Source organism: Grammomys surdaster, unplaced genomic scaffold (assembly GCF_004785775.1).
Source record: "Grammomys surdaster isolate TR1022 unplaced genomic scaffold, NIH_TR_1.0 150, whole genome shotgun sequence".
Lineage (NCBI taxonomy): Eukaryota > Metazoa > Chordata > Mammalia > Rodentia > Muridae > Grammomys > Grammomys surdaster.
In genome coordinates, this window is record NW_021604608.1 from 20,383,798 (window position 1) to 20,406,488 (window position 22,691).

Consider the following 22,691-nt stretch of genomic DNA (forward strand, 5'->3'; position numbering starts at 1 on the left):
ACAGCAACAATGATGGCAATGGTGAAATTAACACGGACAAACCTGAGACCTCCTCACAGCGATTAGATGAAATAACTGTCAAAGTGCTCCTTACCTGCACAGAGAATCCTTGGATGTCAGGGTAGAGGAAGGATATTAGCGAGAGACTGACTGCTGAATGGTGCTATGGTTATGAAGATGTTAATATTAATGGAAACAGAGTGAAGGGCACGTGGGGACTGAAACCGGGGAACTTTTCAGTGAATCCATAATTATTTCACAATGATAGGTGTAAGAATTACATACGAGCCCACACACAGATCACCACCGATCATAAAATGTATTTAATGTCGGAAACAATAGGAAGGCTCAAAACCGTTTATGAGTTATAAATACACTCTCCCTTTTGGGCACTGTGGATGTGTGACCATGTGCACTTGTGTGCATGCGCTGCCATCGCTGTGTATAGGGTTCGTGAGAGGCAACTGACCTTCAAGATTCATTGAAGGTAAGTGGGATTTCAAAGACGTCTAGCATTCCCCCCACCCCACCGGCCCTCAAGACAGGGTTTCTCTGTGTGGCTCTGGCTATCCTGGAACTCATTTTGTAGACCAGGCTGGCCTTGAATGCAGAGAGACGCACCCACCTCTGCTTCCCCAGTGCTGAGATTAAAGGTGTGCACCACCACTCGGCCAATTATTCTTATCTTCCTAGCATGTAAACTTTATATATGTGATAAGGAAGACTTTTTTCCCTTATGTGTGAGAGAAAGTATTTGCTGCTTGCTTAGATGTGCCCATGGAGGCCTAAGTGGGCATCAGGTCCCTGACAGCTAAAGTTATAGGTATTTGTTAGCTACTGGAAACCAAACTCAGGTCCTTTGGAAGAACTGCAAGTGCTCTTAACCACTGAGCCGCCACTCCAGCCCCAGGGATACATTTTCATAGAGCTCTTTTGGATAATCAATCAGTCCTTATAGACTATATAACATAGAATTAAATATTTTTTCGAGTATATGTGCTTGTTCGTGTTTGTGTGTGTGTGTGTGTGTGTGTATGTGCATGTGTGTATGTGTGCATGCGTGTACACACTTATTTGAGAGACAAGTTCCCTGATTTCCAGCAAACTGAAAGTTAATTTTCTTATTTTTACAAAGGACCTTGAACCTCTGGAAACTCTAGGCTACTTCTCATTTAGTGGCTCTGGGTCTCCAGGCAAACAGAAACACAGAGGTGGAAGAGAGATGGGGCGCTTCCAAACTGGCTTCATTAGTGTCAGTTTTAAACGTGTTGACTTCTTCAAAGTTAGCTAAAAGAATACTTTGGCTTTTGATATATGTTGCAATTCTGGGTGGCTTCCCTAGGCCCATTTCCATGGAGGGCTGGCTGATACCCTGAGGGACTGGAGAGAATACAGCATCCTCTGTGCCCCCCCCCCCCCCAGACGTTCATGAGGGTGAACCTGTGCAGACTGCTCTTCATCAGTACCAGGTTCTCTCACTACAGCCTCAGACTGCTTCTAAGCCACACTGAGGTTATCCTACAGAGGCTTGGTCTGCAAGAACCATCCAATCCACTGGAAGAACTTGGAGTTCAGCCCTATTTCAAGCAAGGGTCACAGCATCCCAATCCTTCGTTAGTTTACTGTAATGAACAATGTCTATTTATTTTACCCTGTGCTTCCAAAACCGAACGCTACATTATTGGCAAGACCCAAACTCCTCTGTTTCTACTCAGAATGTGGCTGAGGACCCTGATCACAGAATTTAGTATAGCCCCTAAAAGACTTCTGTTCGAGAACTTTCTTGTAGTCACTCTATGTGCTCAGACTCAAGAGGTATTTAACTTCCTAGTCCTCAGTGTCCTCATCTGCACTTTGGTCTGTGCTAGACAGACCAAACAACTTAGTATGAGGAGTGGGTCATCAGAACGAAAGCCTCTAGGACCACACCCCTCAAAAGGCTGGAGCCTGATCAACACTGCACTGATTGTATCTCAAAGCACAAGAAAAGTAATTACACATGCTATAAGAAACAGGAAGGCCAGTGTACACTGTGATTACTATAAAGGTACCGAAGACCCCCTCCCCCATCCCTTTCTTCTCATAGTGAGTTTCTACATCACGAGGAACCTTCTAGATCGAGGGTGGAACAGGAAAATTTGGAAGCAGGTTTAAGTTTACAGATGTTGTTTCAAGTTTCTGATTTGGCCCTCTTAAGGACACGCCCCATTCCCCCTAATAATCTTCAATATGGATAATATGCTGATAACCATGTGGATGTGAACACGCCTTTCATCGCCTTTCATCCGCTTAACCCACAGAACCCCATGGCCGGGCAGCACAGTGTACTGTTACATTTTGGCTGTTTCTTCTTTTCCCTCTCTGAGCTGACTGAGAACTGGCGCTCCTGCCACTGCCCGGCATGGAAAGAGTTTTGCACGGCACCTCGCTAGTCCAGGGAAGGGATCAAACTTCAAATTCAATTTAGTACACTGAACAATAAGATGCAGGTCGTCTTGATGGTTACACAAATACCTCAGAACTAAAACTGGAACAGGGGTTCTCTTAAAGTGTCAGAGCAACTAAGAGAGAACGGGCTGTTACTTAGTAACAGCTCAGAGCTGATGGTTACTTAGTAATTGGCTCAGGGCTGATGGTTTCTTTAAAAGGGGGAGGGGCCATTAGCCAACGCCATCACTCTGCTGTGAGAATACAAGCTAGACGCTGAAGTCTTTCTTACAAACCTTGGCTTCTGGGTCACTGTTGATACTACAAGAATCATCGTCATCAGCATGAGGGGCGTTTCTAGAAAGAAGAACATAAAACTGGTCTTAGAATTCTGTTGCAAAGACTAGATTGCAGAAGCCATCCCTTTTGGTACACCCTCCTACCTGAGTTTCAAGGATGCATAGCGTAGCGTTGCTCCTTCAAACTCTTTTAAACTGGGGTCTGGGTTAACTGTGGCTGCGTGCAAATCCTAGAGGGAAACAGATCCTGTTAGGGTACAGCGGAGAGGCCCACTACCCTGTCTCAAACACCGAAGGGGAGAGAAAGCCCCCAGCAAGAGGCGGAGAGTGGGGAGTGAACGAGCTTAGGCAGAAAACGGCATGCAAAGGCTGCTGTGTGATGGAGTGGCTCACAAGCTCCGGCTCTTACAAGACAACAGGGGACCTGGGGCACACCAGCTCGAAGCCGCTCACAATGGGAGACATCAGTAAATAAATAAGTAAAAATAAATAGACCACGTGAGTGTGAGTGGCTGGGTCCAGAAGACTTGCCACTCAGCCCCTGCAGAACGCATGACATTCACAAAGAAGAAAAAGAAGCAACCGCAGCCATGCAGAAAGGAACAAAAAAAAGTATTAAATGGTCTAAAATCTGACAATATACTTGCCTTCCAAATGTCACTATTAATCTTTCCCCCATTCAGAACAGCAAAATCACTCCATGGCTGTTTCTAGACATGTAATTATTCACATAGGAAAAAAAAAAGCACATCGATTTTAAAAAAAAAAAGAAAAGAAAACACAAGGGGGGGAAAAACACAAGACACTGTTGTTAGCATTGATATTCACAGGACGAGTTAGGGAACAGATTAAATCTAACGGTAACTTGTCTGCGCGCCCTCTCTAAGATACATCATTATTTGACCAGGACAGGGCAGAGATGGTAATTACCCACCAAAGTAAGCAGCCCAACAGTATTAGACCACAGCAGTTACGTCCTAAGTGTGGTCCTGGAAGCAAACCATATACCTTCACAGTCCCCGGCCTACACAATTCCACAGACACCCACCACCCCGGCCACACACAGGTTTTCTAGAGATAGAAGTGGAATTAGGGGTGTCAGTATGCTGACTTGGAAACGGGGGGGGGGGGGAGATGTTCATATCTAAGAGCACAAAAGTCTGGGGTCAAGTTATTGTTATTTCAAGTGGGAAAGGGAATGATGGGAAAAGAGGCTTAGGAGCACAGGCCGACATCAGCATCCCGGTGAGATTTATTCCACATAATGGAAAAGACCCTCACACAACCTAATGCAAACTATCGATTCATGAAGTGCTCTGCTTCTGTGCCACGTGAGTCTGTCCAGAGTTCACACCCGCCAGGACAATCACTTCCTAGATGGTTACAGACCACGAGCCTCGCCGTGCTGGGAGCACTCTCGCCATGGCTCTCCACGTGGACGCGACTCTTTCTCACTCCCTTCGACAACGAGAGAACTTCTTTTTCCTACTGTGCCAAGGGAATACTCAAATATTTTTCACAGATTTATGGAACCAAATGAAACTGAAGGATAGTTTTGTAAATCTCTCCTCAGATGAGACATCAACGGTGGAAAGTTTTTGACTAAGAAACTTCTCAACTGAAGTACAATGAAAATGAGCGGGGAATGGCGGCCTAGAACTTACGGTCAGGCCGCTGACATGGAAAGGTGTGCTGACTAACACTGCGGACGTGGCAGGGTGGATGAGCTGCTGTTCACGTCCACTGTCAACACAATGGCTTTCTTTTGGGGGGTAGGGCTCTGAACCTATACTCAAATACAGAAGAACTCAGATCACCACACTGATTTTGATAATCTCCCCTAATGACTATAAGAACAGGAATGCTGCCCGTCTTTGCTGTTTACTCCATATCCCTGAAAGTGTGTTCAATCTCCACTGAGAAGCATAACTTGGGGGAACTGTGATCAGCGGGGCTGGGCACCTGAGATAGACCAGGCTCCATGTGTGTTTTCCTGGGAAAAGCCATTAAGTTTTCCTCCTATTTTAAACACATATTTTAAACTTTATTTTGTGCATGTGTGTCTATGTACATGCACCAGATGCATGCATGAGCCTGCCAAGATCAGAAAGAGGCTCCAGATCCACCTGCAGTTACAGGGGACTGTGAGCTGCTACACGGGTGCTGGAAACCAATCCTAGGTGCCTCCTTGCAAGAGCTGAAAGCCCTCTTACTCGTGGGGCCATCTCCCCTGTCCCACTGTCCCTATTCAGAGGGACCAGCAGTGGACAGGCTTAGTCACTGCTCTGGAACTATAGAAAATGTTCCTTGTGAAAGCAAGTGGCAAGTGCAAAAGAGAGCATCAAGGTGCGAGTTTCTTTCCAAGCAAGCCCTCACACCGCAACATCAGGACCCTGGCTGCCAGGTGGGCTGCTCCCACGCTTCCTTTAGGTTGAACTTTGAAAAGGGGCATCAGCTGAGGAACTGAAGAAAGTCAGGAAGACTATGTCTGTGTAGAGAAACACCGAAGGAAAAGGAAGGATGAGAGATAGAGGAGAAGCATGGGAGGATGCAAAAAGGGAGGAAAGAGAAGAGAAGGAAGAAAGAAAGATGAAGGAAGAAGGAAGGAAGGAAGGAAGGAAAGAAGGAAGGAAGGAAGGAAGGAAGGAAGGAAGGAAGGAAGGAAGGAAGGGGTGATATCTGAAAAACAGACACCTGAAATCAGAAATTATCCAACAGGGACTGTGCTGGGACAGGGTGGGGGGGGGGACAGAAGAATATTCTAAATGGAGCTTTCAGAAAAACTTTAGAATTTAATTAAAACACGCCTCTGTGTGGGTGCCAACTTTTATGCCTTTTTATATATTTGCTCTCTGGACAGAGGAGTCTCTGTAAGGGGATGCTGGCTATGGTTCTAGGCCTGTACAGCTCTTGAGCTGTGGAGTTGGTTGGCAAGTTCCCAGCTCACCTATGTTTACATAAACGAAAGCCTTAAAGACTGACTTTGAAGATGCTAAAACCAGTGAGTGCTTATTGCAGGGCTCCAGGAAGGAACAATGGCAGCTGCACTGTGGCTGGACCAAAGGCATTGATTTTTCAACCCTATTTTAAAAGAATTCATTAATATCAAAGATGAGAATTTTTCTTTTTAGTAAAAGCAACCATAACTTTTCTTTCTTTCCTTTCTTTCTTTCTTTCTTTCTTTCTTTTTCTTTCACTTGCTCTTTCTTTCTTTTCTTTCTTTTTTAAAAACAGAGAACAACATACTTTTTCTTAAATTTTAAGAACAACAGAGTAGTCATTTAATTATTTTTAGTAAAGAAGTGACAATTTTTTCTACATTTAGCTAACTATTTAATACATCAATTCACCTTTTTTTTTATAGTGTTGAGGCTTGAATCCAAAGCCTTGAGCACGCCAGCCAAGCACCCCACCTCTGAGCTACAATCCAGCTATAGTAAATAATGTTTAAGTAATAAAAATTTAAAAATAATAATAAAAAAAAAAACCTCCTGGCGGTTCTTCGGCTCAACACAGACGCTATAGTCCCTGTGGTCTGTAGTGTGCAGCATGGGAAGATTAAGGGAGAGACAAAGAGGAGGCAGTAAAGAGAGGAAACAGCAGGAGAGCCATATGTTTCTGGCAAGAAGTAACACACAGACAGGCTGAGAGGGGAGGAATGGACAGAGAGCATCTTCCATAAGCAGTGACCTGCCTGGCAATCTTCTAGGCAGAATGGCTAAAGTCTGGCAATGGCTAAGAGATGTCCAGGGCCAGAGCTGTCGCTGGAATCACCCTCTGCTGGTCCTGATCCTGGCCATGCCCAGGGTGCAGCATCCATCGAACTAAATATGATGCTCACACTCAGTTATGGGAAAGATAACTGCAGATCCCTGGCTCCCATGGGCTATACTGAGCACTGACCCAGTGCTGGGGACACAATGCCTACCCTTCAAGACCCGCTGCACCAAGCAGGGGCTGTGCCAGGGTGGGCCCGCTAGAGAAAGTCACGCATGTGTTCTGGATGACCGAGCACTTTCATCTTAACTTCCCCTGGTGGTGGTGGGAGATCTTGGAATACAATTCCGCAAATCAGAGAGAATCAGAGCAATGACCTTCTGTTGGAAAAGCCCCTTCTTCAACAAAGCCAACAGGGTGTCCCTGAGGATGGATTCTCACGGGCTGGAAAGTCCTTCTGAGGGGGCTGTCTTCACTGCATGCTATGGTTAGAATGTATCCTCTCAAAACCCTGTGTGGGAAACAATCCCAAGTGCGGCAGTGGTGGTGGCGACAGGGTGGGGACTAAGGGAGGTGGTGAGGTCATCAGGGCGCCACCCTTGTGGATGGATTAGTGCTAATTACCACTAATGGCTGGAAGTTTATCCTCTTGTTCTTGTTCGTGTCTCCTCTTTGCTCAGAAGGTAAGAGAGCAAGAGGGCTCCCATCAGCTGCAGCTCCTCAAACCTGGACCTCCCAGCCTAGAGGCACCATGTTTCTGCACATTACGAATCACTGTGGCACACTGTGTCTGGAGCGAAAGCCACACTAGAGCGTTGTAAAGCGCTATTGGAGACCAGAGGGTGCTGCACACGATAAAGCCAGCTGGGAAAGCACCTGTATGTTTCCTGTGACCTTGGTGGGGGCTGTCATCACACCTGTGTGCACCTCAGAAGCTCTGAAGCCAGCACAGCTCGCGGCTCAGCACCTCGATGAGGCTTCCCCTTAGAGGGGGCAGGTGGCTTGGTGAAGGAGTGAGTTGTTAGCACATGGCATGGCTGGGGGGGATGTGTTAGGGGTGGAAGTGCCCCAGTCTTCTACTCTTTCTTCTCATGTGAAAAAAGTTCAGTAACAATAAAGCTCAAATTATACTTTTCAACCCTCTTTAATCCAGGCTTGCTACACATGGCTTTTGTAAAATGGCAGAGAAGATGCGACATTTGAATTCTGAAATATCAAAGAACTGAGCAGGGCAAGAGATCTGTGTACTTCGCTTTAGGCATCTCCATGTGGATATATCATCTTCCTTCTTTTAAAAACACTCTCTAGATTTTTCGTGGATGTATCATGATTTGAAAGGGCCCTCCTTTTTAACTATGGTTTTGGCTCCTTTTGTTTTAAGTTACTCGTGGCCCAAAAATCTCAAATGGGAAATTACATGACAAAGCTATTTACAACTTTTACATTGTCGTCCTGAATATCATGACACTTTGTACCGATCTGCACCGTCTCACCTAGGAAATGAACTATCCTGTTGCCCAGCATTTCTATACTGTAACACTCCTCTCCGTAGTAACTGAACAGCCATCCTGGCATCTACTGTTGTGGTATCGTGCTACGTACAAGGTCCAGACCTAGCCGTGAGGTTACACAGAGACTAAGGGATATCAGAATGTAGCTCCAGAAGACAAGGGGCACTACTGAATGGAATTGTCAATTATTATAAGAAAATAATTCAAAGAAGTTAAAAAAACCAAACAAACACACCAAAACAGATTGGTAAAGGCTGTTGTACTGGATGGTTCTGTGTCAGCTTGACACAAGCTGGAGTTGTCACAGAGGAAGGAGCCTCCCTTGAGGAAATGCCTCCATGAGATCCAGCTGTAAGGCATTTTCTCAATTAGTGATCAAGGGTAGGAGGGCCCATTGTGGGTGGTGTCATCCCTTGCGCTGGTAGCAAGCTGAGTAAGCCAGGGGAGTAAGTAGCACTCCTCCATGGCTTCTGCATCAGCTCTGGCCTCCAGGTTCCTGTCCTGTGTGAGTTCCTGTCCTGATTTCTTTTGGTGATGAACAGCAATGTGGGAGTGTAAGCTGAATAAACCCTTTCCTGCCCAGTTTGCTTCTTGGTGGTGATGTTTTGTGCAGGAATAGAAACCCTACTGTGAAATGAGGTCCTTGGACCACAGCGTGCAAACTGGAAGTCTAGAGTTGGGAGGGGACCGAGGCTCTAGTTGATTTTGATGCTTCAGGAAGTCAACTGGTGGCATCAACTGTTACAAGCATGGTTTCTTCTCCACTCAGCAAACAATGAATGGAATTCATGCACCCTATATCAGAAGTTATGCTAGATAAGGAAATGGGTCATAATCCCTGAGGAACTTTCTAGAAAAAGATTATCAGGTCCCAAATCATAATACTGTAAGGGACTTTCAAAGAAGAGAGAGTATACTTTCTTTTTAAAGATTTATTTATTTATTTATGAGTGTTCTATCTGCATATACACCTGCATGTCAGAAGAGGGCATCAGATCCTATTATAGATAGTTGTGAGCCACCATGTGGGTTCTGAGAACTGAACTCAGGACCTCTGGAAGAGTAGCCAGTACTCTTAACCACTGTCATCTCTCCAGCCTCAAGAGAATATACTTATTCCTGGGAGATGCCAGGGCATGACCCTTCCTTTGAGGAAGTAATATAGGAATAAAAATTGGGGGAGGGGCAGTTTCCTATAGGCCTGGTTGTTACACTATAAAACCCCATGAAAAGACCATGTAAGAACAGAGTTCCAGGTCCCACCCTGGAGCTTTTGTGTCATTGTCTTAGATGGCATCAAGGAACCAGAAGCTTTACGAGCACCAGGTATCCGCCCTGAGCTCCCAGGCTGGAAACACTGCCCTTGCATCTGCAAGGCCTATCCTGAGGTTCTTTCCTGTCCGCAAATGTCATACTTGTATAATTTGGTGAAATGACAGGAAAGTCCCTCAATGTGGCAATTCTCTTACTCTACAGACACATGGAAGCATGCGGGTTTTGAGCTTGGACACTGTGCTCTTCCTGGGCCATTAGCAGCTTAGGCAGCCAGTGGCCACAAATATGTTGGCAAGTACAGAGTTACTTTGTAAGGAGATAGGATCCCCTCTAAGGATCCCACTTGTACACTCCTTTGAGAAACCCTGGCCATCTCTACATGAAGATGCTAAGCAAATCTTGGCCACAGGCCAAGCACTATCCATAAATATATACTGTATATGGCCCGCTTTCTCTTTTAAAAATTCCACAGCCACATAACTTCAGAGGTAATTTGGAACAAATATATGTTTTGGGAGGGGGAGGGACGAAGAGCCCGGTGGGCCAAATTTCAGTAGCAAATACTTCTCGGCCAGTTGATAAACTTTTAAAAAGACTTGCTGGCACGTGTATTGGAAACATTATACGCTGTGCATAACACGTCGTGGGTGAACTTTGGAATGTGAAATGTAACAAATTACAAAGTGTAAGGAAGCTGGCAGTCCTAAACTTTTGTGCCATCAACCAATTTGGCGCTTAGTGATCCGATTTTTCGTTTCAAGCCAGCTCACGAGAGAGCTCAATGAAAGCATGCATTTCCGACACGACACATTACAAGTTACTTCTCTCTCTTAACATTCTGCCTCCCCCGCCCCCATGCTTTGAAATTAGTTGAAATAGATTCTATCCAGAGATCAAAGAGACGGAGCTGGAGAAAGAATCGTTCCTCTTCCGCTGTCATCGGCACCTGGGACGGCGTTATTAAGTAGTCATTTTCTGGTTGGCTTTGCGTGTGATGTGGCCCTCCCCTTCGTGTGAGATGAAGAGATCTGACAGACTCTACATTTCCTAATATAGTGTGTCAAGTCTGGGGGTGGAAGCAGGGGTCAACAGGTCAAAGTTCAAGGTTGACTCTACCATACACTAGCTCTGTGATCTTGTGAAGGCCACTTAGCTTTCCTGTGTCAAACTGGGAGTGACAACCACCCTTGGTAACAGGTGTGTGTTTTGTGGGAATAAGGAAACAAGACACTGGCCTGGCCCTGTAAGCATCTGCTCCCTTAGGGCCCCATGGGCATGTGGCAGGCTGCTTCTTTCCCCACCTCTTTCATCTCCTGGCTTTTTCTCCTTGTCCCTTTGCTCCTGTGTTTACAAGGCCTTGGCCCTCTTAAGTCTGTTGGGATAGATAGATGACTTAAGGATTGCCTCTCAAACGGGAGAAAATGGCATGAAGTAAACAATCAAAACAGATCTGAGGACTAGGTAGCCATCTGTCTTATCAAGGGGCTGGTGGCCTGAGGAATGTAACTTAGTCACCAAACAGTTGTCTAGTCTGTGTGAGGTCCTGGCTTCCATTCTTGGTACCAGAATGAATGAATGAATGAATGAATGAACAAATAAATATTCAAATAAATGGCAGTGGCAATTAATGCTTGCCTAGCAGGCCTGAGGTTCTGGTTTGATCCCCAGGACTTCAGTAAAAACATAAATCTGATAGGTAAATAAATAAGCTAGCAAACAAACAGATAAACGGCTGTGGATGAGTCAGTCACTGCCTGTCTGAAACTTCTAAAACTAAATCAGCTTTTTAAAGATCCACTGAGGGAGAAAACCGCATAGTAAGCACAAATGAAAGCAAGATGGGGCAGAATCCAGGGGACAGCCAGGGGACCTGTAATACCAGCTACACGGCTACTCAACTTCTGATTCACGGAGGCTATCTTCTCTGTCATGGTTGAGTACCGTGAGGGTCTAACATAGTGTTTATGAAAAGACTCTAATTTTGTTCCTTGTGGTGCTGGGGATTGAACCTAGATCCTAGTGCATGTCGGGAAAGTGAGCTATCAATTATCATAAGCAACGAGGAAGCCGAAAACTCCAAAGAACGAAGGAGATGAGATAAGTCCTTTGGAGCAGAGGAAAGAGCCCTGAATAGTGGGTGGGGCTAGGAAGGGCACAGAGATGGAAGAGAACACGCAAGAGCCCAGGGCTAGCGGAGGCCCTCTCATACCTGACAGGTTTACCCAACACCAGCTGCCCAGCTCTGCTGCATTCCCCTTAAGACATTTGCAGAAAACACAGAAACAAAACACTACCATATTAACTAAAGAAATAAAAATGCAAGCTACACAACCTCAGACTCCACTCCCTGGATTCTATCAGGGAGGGACAAGAACGACTTGATCCTGGACTAAGGAGTGGGTCTCAAGTTAGTCCAACCTCCTGACTTCAGGGACAACAGGAGGCAGAGGACCTTGGAAACCTAAAGCCAGGGACACTGAGGGTCCTGGTTACTGCTTGTGTCGTTGATAGCTCTGTTTTCCTATCTATGATGTACTTTCCTGGTTGTAGGTGCTCTATTGTTGAACACAACTAGACAGTTAGGATAGAGTAACACCGCCCTGTTATACCAAGAGGGTATAACAGAGGTGGATACTGGCTGGCTTTGCATGGGGGAGGCCATCTGTAGTACAAGACATAAGTCCAGGGTATGTCTGAGCTGGCCCAGGGAGCAGACTCCTTCACACCAAACTCGTTGAAGGCTAGAGCTGCACTAGTTTATTTTTTATTCCAAGTACACCTAATGCAAGGTTAATGAGTCAGTGACTAGAAGTTGCTCAGGAGGTAGAACTATTAGGCTTCAATGAGAAGCTATCAAAACCATCTAGGGCTAAGCAACAAAATCCTACGTGGTAAGGCGGCACTGAATCAACATGTCAGATGACCAGGGCAAAGTCTGAACCAGCCAAGGCTCTCATCAGCCAAAGAGGGTATATCTAGCTCTAACCCATCTCTCTAAAGGTGGAGAAGTGGGGCTGTGGCTAGAGAAGGCAGATGCTGAGGCTGGGCCTGGGGAAGGCAGATGTTGATACCCTAAAGCAGGAAGCTGAGAAGAATATCAGTTTTACTGTCTCCCAGGAAAGAACAGGTCACCTAATCAGAAAGTCAGGAACAAGAGGCTGGCTACTTTTAAGGGTGATAAATGCAGTGGCAAACGCAGAAGAGTTTGGCCACTTAGGGGTAAAGTTCAAATGTACCCATTTCTCAAACGCAAAGAAAATGGGCTTTAAACATTAAAGAACAAAGGATTTATCATCAGAGAAAAAGTGGAGGGAAGGCAGAAAGGATAGCCTGCTAGAGAAGCCACTGACATAAATAAATAAAAAAATAAAAATAAATAAATAAATCGGCTGTCACTTGGCCGTGACCTTTCCCAGTGATAATTCTCTTGAGTGTGCTGTTGCTAGGCTTGACAAATATTTGCTGCAGGAATCATTACATGAATGAATACCACAATGAAAAAATTTTAAGGCCTCAATTCTTTGTTTAAACATCCCGATTTCTTCCTCAGGGACACCCAGAATTTATGCCACTAATTATTTCTAAAATAATGTCACTTCTGCTAAATAAACACATCTCCTTTTCTTCCCCCCTCTCCTTAAATAGGAATTAAGCATTTAAGTACTCTCAAGGGTTATTCCTGTAAGACATCTTCTGCATGCCAGCAAATGAACCCAAGGCTAATGAGATACATGATAATTATAACACGCCTGGCTAAGAGATATTCTTCTATGCGTAAATATTTCATGGATCCAGCACCATGCGATGGTACCTGCAGAGTAAATTACTGTTTCTATGAGCCCTTGGGAAACTTAACCACTTCCCACTAATCAACTCCTCTTGGTTTTGTACCTAGAATAGTGTTTCAAGAGACCAGAATCCATTAAAAGAGAAAACAGACCTGAACGACAGACATTAGCACTATTTACTAAGAGGAAGCATTACTGAGCTCCCACATCCAACACGGATGGCCATCAAATGGCTTACCTGAGTGGCCTGTTGGGGCAGAGGGTGCTAGTCTAAAAGGAAACCGAGTTATATCTAGTAAGCATGTAAAAAGGCAGTCTACTTTACCTCGTTCTCCGGGGTGGGAGATGGCGTTACAGAGCTAAGTGACCCTTTCCTAGAACTGTGGAGATCCGCTGGGATGGAGACAGGCCGCTCCCACTGAGTTGTCCCTGTTGGGATGTGCCAATAATAGGTCCCAGCAATGTCATTGACTCTTTTCCAGCCAGGCGGCAAATCCGGATCTGTCTGAAATGAGTGGTCACTCCAGATATCTGCTGGGAGATAGAAAAAAAAAAGAGAGAGATAGAACTCTATTAAAAGAGAAAAAGAAAGCTTCCAACAGCCAGGCAAACCCCACACACAGAAATGTCTGCACTGAACTGAAAAGAGCCTACCATATAAAGTGTGGTGAAAGGGGTAATTGAGAGTAGACAGAAAAACCTGGAAAGGCTGGTGGCCATCTCTGAAGATGGGGGTAAAGACTTAATTTTCAAGTCACCCCATACCTCCAAGAACCACAAGCTAAAGCTCCATGAATCATAACCAAATGTGAAGGCAAATTCCACATGTTTACGTACAGAGCCTGCCGGATCCCACTGTCAATCAGGAAGACTGACTGGTTGGCATTACACATCCTTCTGGCTATAAGTCTAAGTTTCTGTAACCGCTTTCTATAGATAAAGCACTGTGTTTGCATCTAGACACCCACAGAGGAGCAGTGTCTTTTTCAGGACTCCAGGACTCTGCACTGCACACTTTTAGGAAAAGCAAACTGAAATAAATAGCTGTGGAATTCAACAAAAGACCAGATTGGCTTTAAAACTGGGCCAGCAATGTAAACACATGGAAGAAAGTGGGAGTGAGAGGCTATACAGAATGGTGGAGAGTGTGGCAAATGGGTAAGCATCTCCAGAGTCCAAAGACCTTCAAATCCAATCAATAACCCTTAAGCAACGTAGGTGTCAAATAAAATTAACCCTCTGGACATTTTCTCAGTTTACTGAAGAATTAATTGCTTTAAAACCCTTTTCTTCCTATCCTTGAGTTGAGCCTATTAAAGGGATAAAAAGTACAAGAGAAAAGAAGCAGGGTGAGAATTTCAAAGATGGAAGGCTCATGAAGTCACAGAGTAACTGTGTCAGTGAGGAGAGGCTGGCCTCCTGGGCTCTCCACTTGAATACTGTTCTATTCTGAGGGTTGGAGCCTTTTCTACAGAGCCGTACACAAAGCCAGAATGCTTTATTGCATTTCCAATGAGGACACATGTGGGCCTTGCTCAATACAACACTGTATAATGCGGACACACATTACCAAAGCTGTTATAGGTAGGATAGAAGAAAAGGAGAAGCCAGACAAAGAGGCTGGTCAAGCCCACGGGCACAGACGTGCATCCACGCTGTTGTTGGTGTGCTAGCACACACTCTTCTCATTTCAGCCTGCCAGAGGCAACAAACTATGCTGGAAATGTTACCTTCTATCCACAGGAAAATTAAGCATGATTATGTGATTCCAAGTTAACTACACTTGTAGCAGCAACTCTAACCAAACGTTTTTATGTTCCCCATTCCTGGCCCGCTTTCAGGAGGTAAATGGGTTGTTTCTGATAGCCTTTTGTTTTTAGCATCTCAACTGGGGAAGGGAAAGTAAAAACACAGAGGACTTACAATGGAGAAATCTGGAGTATGTGAGTGCCCTTGTAGGGTCTCATTCTATGGCTCCCAGACAAAAAGGTCTGGGGTTAAAATGAGAAAGGAATGCAAAAGCACCCGTTCTACCTCTGTGGTTTATGACGTCTGTATAGTTATACTTGAGAGTGAGGAACAGCCATGCACACCATCAGAATATGAATTCATGTCAGACCAAGGACAGAGAGGTCTGTGGCTTTTAAGCCACATTGCCACCTACAGTGTGTGAGGGGAATTTTGCACCAGATAGCAGGAATTAACTTGTTCTATATTGAACCAAACACACCGCATTTTTACCTGGTTTGTATTTTAAATTTCTCCTGAGATTGTGTTAGGAAAGTATTTCAAAGAGGGGCTTATTCTGTGGCTAAAAGTAGATGGCAATGACAATGGGGGAAGATGTGGCAAAGCTCCAATACTCACAGCATCCTGTGCAGAAGTATCCCAAACTAGGTAAGGGTTAAGCACTAGTAGGGCAAGAAGGCATCATGTTGTCTTACCCATCAAGCTCTTTCCCCCAGCCCCAAACAGATACTCAGCAGTGGACGGATGGATGTTTGGATGGACGGATAGATGGATGGATAGATGGATGGATGATGGATGTTTGGATGGACGGATAGATGGATGGATGATGATAGATGGTGGATGGATGAGAGATGGATGAATGGATACATTGATGGACAGATGGATGAATAAGGTGGAAGAAATTAATGAATGAATTAGGTCTTCCAATAGTAAACTTGGTGTCTAACAGAAGAGGAATTCTGAAGACATCAGTTGTGTACACTGTCATAAAACAAACCACTGACACTTAAGTGGGGTCACTGTCTATTTCTTTCAATGGCATGCGTGACTATCCTCACAGGTAACAGGGACAGGGTTAATAGTCAACACCAGTATCTGCAGCTCCACGTTTGTGGATGAAAGTACCTGGGAGTCACACACACTTTGATAGATCTACTGGGAGGGCTGAGATCACAATGGGATGTTCTTACTTTCCAGTGGCAATCTCCTAAATGATATCTATAGCAGAGAAATGGTTTGTCTTTGGGTGGGTCATACGGCATGGTAATCTTGGGTGTTAGATCCAGCATTAGAATGCAAATGGACACCATGGGACCTAACTGGAACTAACACCAACTGTGGGGTCTCAATGAAAGACGGGTCAGGGAGGGAGATTGGCAGAAGAGACCCAACGTCTCCAGAGTACTTTCAATATCTCAGTTCTCAGCACAGTAGCAACATTAAAATGGCCCCGAGCTCAAAACAAATCAGACCTCCTTTAATAGAAGAATGAGAAATTTACAGCAGAATAAGTAAATAGCAGAAATGAACCAAATACAGCTGCACATAACAATACAAAGTTCGCCTCATGCCACAGATGAGAAGGAAGAAGACAAAAGACACTGTATCCATTTGGGTAAAGTCCAACCATTAATTATTTAGTGATAGACATACATGGTTTAAACTGTCAAAATTGCAAAAACACAGCTATTACATACAAAAAAAATACAGGCTGATGAACAGCCAACAGTGTGGTGGTAGGGTGGGGGTGGAGGCTGTTGGTTTTGATTAGAGAAAGGTATACCCCAGTTATTCCAGTCTAAAATTTCCACTGGTGGTGACATGGATGTTCCCCTTTCAAGTATCTACTAATCTGCATGCTTACTCGATATTTCCGAATGTGTATTTCTCACAAGTGAAAAAATAGAGGCTGGAGAGACGGCTCAGCTGGTAAATGTTTGCCAACCAAGCATGGTCCAAAGCAGGAACATAAAAGGTGGTTGTGGCCCGGTATGTGTATGTGTGTATACATTGTATATACTTGTATACATCCAAGGGGAATTTGAATATAAGCATGCTGAAAATAGAAGAATATCACTAATTAATAAAGAAGTTATTGTGTACACACACACACACACACAGACACACACACAAATACAAAGTTAGCCATGTCAGAATATTTTCAATATCTATAAGGATGACCCACTCCCCTTCAAAAACAACAACAACAACAAAACAAAACAAAACAACCCACAGGGGGTTCATTCAAGACTCCAAAGAGCCCAGCCATGGCATTATGCATCCTGGCCTGGGGATGAGTGGGCTAAGCCATTCACTACATGAATGGGCCTGATCAAACCAGACAACTTCTTAAGAAATAGTTACTCATGACCATGAACTCCTTTTGTTCCCAGGCTACACTTCAGCAACATAGTAAATATCCAACTCAGGAAAGTGTCCCCACTACAGCACAAAGGAAATGCCCAGTATAGAAATCATAGGGCCATATGGTATGGCTTCCATGGTTCAAGAAAAAAGATAATATTAAGATAATCTCCTCATGACTTTTCACTGGCAAGGGCAGCCTGAGACACCAGACCTGCTGGCCTTCCTCTTTAAGGAGATACTCACTCTTTTGTCTTTCAAATGCCTGTCTGTCTGTCATCTGTCTGTCTCTATCACTGTTGATGAGAAAGATCACTTCATGATATTTAAAACCAACTTTCCCAGTTTAAGGCACAGTCCACGCCTGTGCTACACTTGGCTTAAACCTCTCAAACGCAAATAAAGAGAGTTGCTTTGTGTGTTTTTTTAGTCTCCCTCTGTGGTTTGCAGTCTCCATAAGTAAAAAAGTCCAGCACTTTCCACTAAAACATGACTTGGCTGCATTTAACGTTCAAGGCAATCCCAGCTAGAAGGCAAGCCCAGATCCCGGCCTTTTAGGCATTACATGGCTGTGATGTTACAGATGCTAAGAAAATTACAAAGAATACGGAGGCTGGCTGGGTGTGGATTGTGTGCCCTTTACTGCAGGGTTCAGGACATGTCCGTGGCTGCCCTGGGATGAAGGCAAAATTGTTATCCCCAATTCTAAGGCTTGCAGAAGACAGTAGATAGATTTAAACCAAGGAAATAAAGTATGTCCTGATACAGAACAGGATCAATTCTTCAGAGACCTGAAAAAAACCCTACCAGTATTGACAGCATGGGGAGGAGGGTAATAAAACAAAAGGACCAGAAAAGAGAAATACTGGTACAGGGTGGAGATCATGAGACAGTAACCCACCTGACCACGGTCAAGAACTGAGTAATAAGTTAAGATTCTCTATGGATGCCCGGCCTGGAGCCCCCACCACCCAGCACTCTGGGTCCACAGACATGAATATTCTTCTAATGCAAGTCCCCCTTAAATGCTTGCCTCCCAAATCCAGCCCTGGTAAAGCAGCCAGGCCATTCCAGCTGCCAGATCTTGCTAGAAGCTAAACAGAAATCCCACCCTCCAACAAACCATGAAACTGATGCTTCTCTTCCTTCCCTCCCGTGGAGCTTGTACCTAAGATGCTCTCTCCCAGTTCCCAGGTTCCTGTCATCACAGAAGCTCACTGAAGGCTGTCACATGCTGAGAGGAGCCGCTTTCAGCCCAGAGCTGAGAAGTCACAGGTCTCTTTTCATAATGCGTCCGTCGTCCTCCCTTGCCTGCATTTTATTACTAGTATTATTATTATTTTTTTTAAGCAACAGGAAACAGGAACTGGAAGTCAGTAAAAAATAGCAAGGCTGATGGCCACACAAAGTCCCTCTTGGGCCAAAAGGAATGCGCTTGGCACAGGAACAAGAAGCCCATTTATGAGCAGCAAAGACCCACCCATCCCAACCACCTCAGGCACCAGCCCTCACTCCTAGCCCCACATGAGTCCACCTGGCTCCCTCTGGGGTCTGGCGAACTGTGGGACGTACAGGGCGAGGGGCACACTTGCCTCTCATCATTCTCTCCCAGGCTCTCTTTCAGGAACCCAGGGGTCAAAGAAAAACAAATCAGCATGGACAGCGGCTGGAAACATCCTCTCCTAGACGGAGGACAGAGGAAGCGTGGAGCCGGGAGTTTATATTTAGCAAGGTCTGCACTGCTGAGCACAGACTACTGCCCTGAGGTCTTAGGATGGCGTCCGCTACCACTGTGTGCCTTGTGCTTCCAGTGTCTGTGGTGATGAAAGCATCCCACAAGCATTTCCTGTCTAGCCTGAGCCAGGCTATGCGTTGGAGCCCAGAGCACACATGTAATTATGATAGACAGGGTGCCCACGTGACGGAAGGCAAGACTCCTCAAACATCCAGGTTACCTGGGGGCCTAGGGCTATGCCCAGCATTTCTGGCTCAAGTGGGAGTAGGCCCAAGAATTTGCATCTCTAACAGTCGTTTCATTGGTCACTCCAGAATCCTGGGCTTTTGAGAATCACGGGCCTAGGAAAGCTGAAAAGGGCAGTCATTACTCTCTATCAAATGTGCTGTGCTGGCTACTTTTGTGTCAACTTGACACAAGCTAGAGTCATTTGGGGAGAGGAAACCGCAACTGAGAAAATGTCCCTATCAATGGCCCATGGTCAAACCTGTGAGGCGTTTTCTTGATTAATGATTGATGTGGGAAGGCCAGTTTACTGCAAGTGTGGCCAGGCCTGGTCAAGTAGTCCTGGGTTATAAGAAAGCAAGGCTGAGCAAGTCCTGAGGGGCAACTCAGTAAACTGTATTTCTCCATGGCCTCTGCTCCTTCCTCAAGTTCCTGTCCTGAGTTCCTAGGACCATAGACTGTTAGATGGAAGTATAAGAAATAAAAGAAATAAACCCGTCCTCCCAAAGCTGCTTTTGGTCATATGTTTATCACAGCAATAGGAACCCTAACTAAGAGATAATCTGTAACCACTGGCCACAGAGTCAGTCTCTCTCTGTCTCTCTCTCCCTCTCTCTCTCTCTCTGTCTCTCGCTCGCTCACTTTTTTCCTCCCTTTCTCTCTCTCTCCCTCTCCTCTCCCTCTCTCCCTCTCTCCCTCCCTCCCTTGATGTTTTCAGGCTGCACAGTGGCCTGCCTAAGTTCTGTCCTCACTCCTTGTTCTTTTTAATATTTTGGACCCAGAACTTCACTGCCAGCATAGAACCAGTAAAGCCCTTTATTTCCTCCAGCAACCATCACCAACACTCAGGGAGACAACAGCACAGAACAGGCGGCACTCTGAGGCTAGCTGGTGATTACAGACAGGTGGAGGGTTCCAAACAGCCAATAGCTGCTGCTTAGAATTGCTTAGAAACCTTCCTTGGTCAAAAAGATTGACAGAAATACTGGTCAAGGCAGGGAATGAGCCCCAGAGTGTCTAAAAGCTATGACTCCCCAGAATCCTGCTGACCCAGCAGCCACTGACGAGGAAGAAAGGTTCTTCTAAATGGTTTCAAGGCTCTTATATTTCCTGATATCAACTTACAAGACACAGTTGAGACCACAGCTAGTCCATCAGAGCCTGGGGAAAACTATCCTGAACTCACTGAATCCTTCCCTGGTCCTGTTAAGTTACAATAAAACCCTTAGTGGTTTGGGGAGTGTTAAAGTCCCTTGCTTTTCTGCATATTTTCCTTCAAACACTTACTCGGAAGAGTTATTAAATGCCTGAAATAGGGAGATAGTTATAGCTGAGGGTTCTCCCATTGATGTTGAGAGACTCTTCTGAACAGTGAACTCCTTCATGAAAACAAGACTTTTGAAAGGCTGCCACAGACAAGCTCTGGTTTTTGTTTTGTTTTGCTTGTCTTGCGTTTTTTTTTTTTCTCAATTAAAAAAGGCAATTTTTCTTTAAATCAAGACAACTAGGTAACATCATCCATCTAGTCTCATGGAAGTTTAGAAATGAAAACTGACTGGCCTGAGAATGAATCTATTTATCTTCCTTCCCTCCCTCCCTCCCACCCTCCCTCCCTCCCTCCCTCCCTCCCTCCCTCCCTTCCTTCCTTCCCCTCCCTCCCTCCCTTTCTTTTTTCCTTATTTCCGTATTTCTTTCTTTTTTTCTTTTTGTGTATGTGTGTGTGTGTGGGGGGGTGCTTGTGGTATTGGAAATGGAGTCCAGGCTTCATTCATGCTAGGTAAGCCTTCCATACTCGCTCCACCCCCCCCCCCCCCCCCCCCCCCCCCACCCCCCCCCCCCCGCTTCCAATGCCTCTTTAACCAGTTGATGGCTGTTTATGTGGTGCAGCTAGGTCTTCAGTGAAGCAGGAATGAACTGGATAAGACAGTGTGTTGCCTCATCACTAAGACAGTCTGTCTCACTTTGAGGACTGCTCTTGAGACAGTCTGAGAGAACAGGAATTCTAATGCCTCTCTTAAGACAGAAAAGAAGTGGTCCTTTCTAGTCTCAGGTTGTTAACCCAAACCAAAGCAACACACCTAGTAGAACTCTCCACACTTGAAGACTAAAAGGCATGAAGTGTAACAGCTAATAAATTACCCACAAGGAAAATTTACATTTGTAAATATTCACTTGCCCACCAATCAAACCCATACACATCTGAATCTATTGTACTGAGGTAAATCATAAGATTGAGCAACACAGTATTTCACCCACCATCAAAAAGTCCAATTCTAAATGCCCAAACACACAATATAACACACATGGATTTTCCTACTAGTTACAGAAGGGGACACTTAATAAAGTCTTGAGGTGACATGTGCTAAGGTGGCAATCTGCAATGGCCGCCACAGCTCATGTTTAGCTTGTGATGTGATACTTCAGGCTGGGGTGCCTCCAAAAGGTGGGGCCTGGTTAGTGGGGCATGTGGAGGAGTCTTCGGTGGTCCCAGCTATCCCAGCCTGTCTTCTCTGCTTCTTGGATTACCAGGCTATGAACACTGTCACCTGGCCCTGTCACCTGGGGAGGAGCCAATCTGCCCAGCCTTTACCCTCCATGATGGACCGAGCTCCCTCTGAAACCTTAAACCTTAACTTGTTTATGTCAGATGATTTTGGTCATAGTGAAGCAGACATAACTAATCACTAAGAATTAGAAGATAGAAACGTGACTTCTAATTCTGGAATGCAAACCGTGTAAGAAAGCAATAATCTACAGCCACCATTGAGAAGCCTCAGGCTTGTGGAGCCTCCTTCCTCACAAAGCTTAAAATATTAACTTCAAATCAGTGAAGAGTCGTTATTTGACTTTTGAGATGTGTAGGGAGAAAACTGCATTGGCACCAGCAAATTTTCAGGATCTGTATGCGTAGGCATGACAATGGATACAGAATGCGCTTCAGACCTCGGTATTAAAATCTGCAATATGTCGGTAATTTTCCAAAAGTCAAAAGACTAAACAACATTTATAGAAAGCTCCAGGTAGGTCACATTACATTTTTCCCCCCAGTTGTTATCCAGCACCCTCTCACCCAGGGACTGACAGCAGGGCACCCTGTTCGATTCCAGGGAGGAGTGAGGAAGAGACTAACAGGCCAGGTATCTAGTTCTTTGCCTTCAAGTTCAGGTATCTAGTGCCTGGTTCTAAACGTCGGGTGTCAGGATAAGCTGTGTAAATCATGCAAAGGCCAACTGCAAATTTCATTCAGAGATGGCATCCAGCTATCACCCCTTCTGCCAGCTCACGCTTTACTGATTTGTTTTATCATCTCATCTTACACGACGGTATGCGTGCCTTCCAGCACATTCTCTCAGGGCAGACAGATCTGGAAGTATGTCAGAGTCAGTTTTCTCTTCTATTATTCTGGCAAGGCCTCCAGTGTATTTTTCTCTCAGGGTTGTATCCCTCGGGCTGATCTATAACACCAATGAGGACATGCCACTAGCTAGCTATTCTAAGGGATACCTTGACCAAGCCCAAAGTCACTATTACGGTAATGTGTAGCATACTAGGATTTGACCTATGCTAAGTAACAGAATAACCAATGACTCTTGAGAATCTT

At 45.1% G+C, this 22,691-nt stretch overlaps 1 protein-coding gene across 17 annotated transcripts in view; it reads right to left on the minus strand.

Annotated features, from left to right (window-relative positions):
- Positions 1-22,691, minus strand: part of Apbb2 (amyloid beta precursor protein binding family B member 2) — a 333,919-nt gene that overhangs the window by 93,096 nt on the left and 218,132 nt on the right. For 5 of the 17 annotated variants that reach the window (XM_028765356.1, XM_028765359.1, XM_028765353.1 and 2 more), the window contains 4 exons: positions 13,343-13,551; positions 3,374-3,436; positions 2,871-2,956; positions 2,724-2,784 (listed from right to left, as the gene is read on the minus strand). In XM_028765356.1, the coding sequence (XP_028621189.1) occupies positions 2,724-2,784; positions 2,871-2,956; positions 3,374-3,436; positions 13,343-13,551 (419 nt within the window). Of the gene's footprint in view, positions 1-2,723; positions 2,785-2,870; positions 2,957-3,373; positions 3,437-13,342; positions 13,552-18,298; positions 18,360-22,691 lie in introns of those variants that run through there. The other 12 variants (XM_028765361.1, XM_028765358.1, XM_028765360.1 and 9 more) reach the window with 5 other exon arrangements.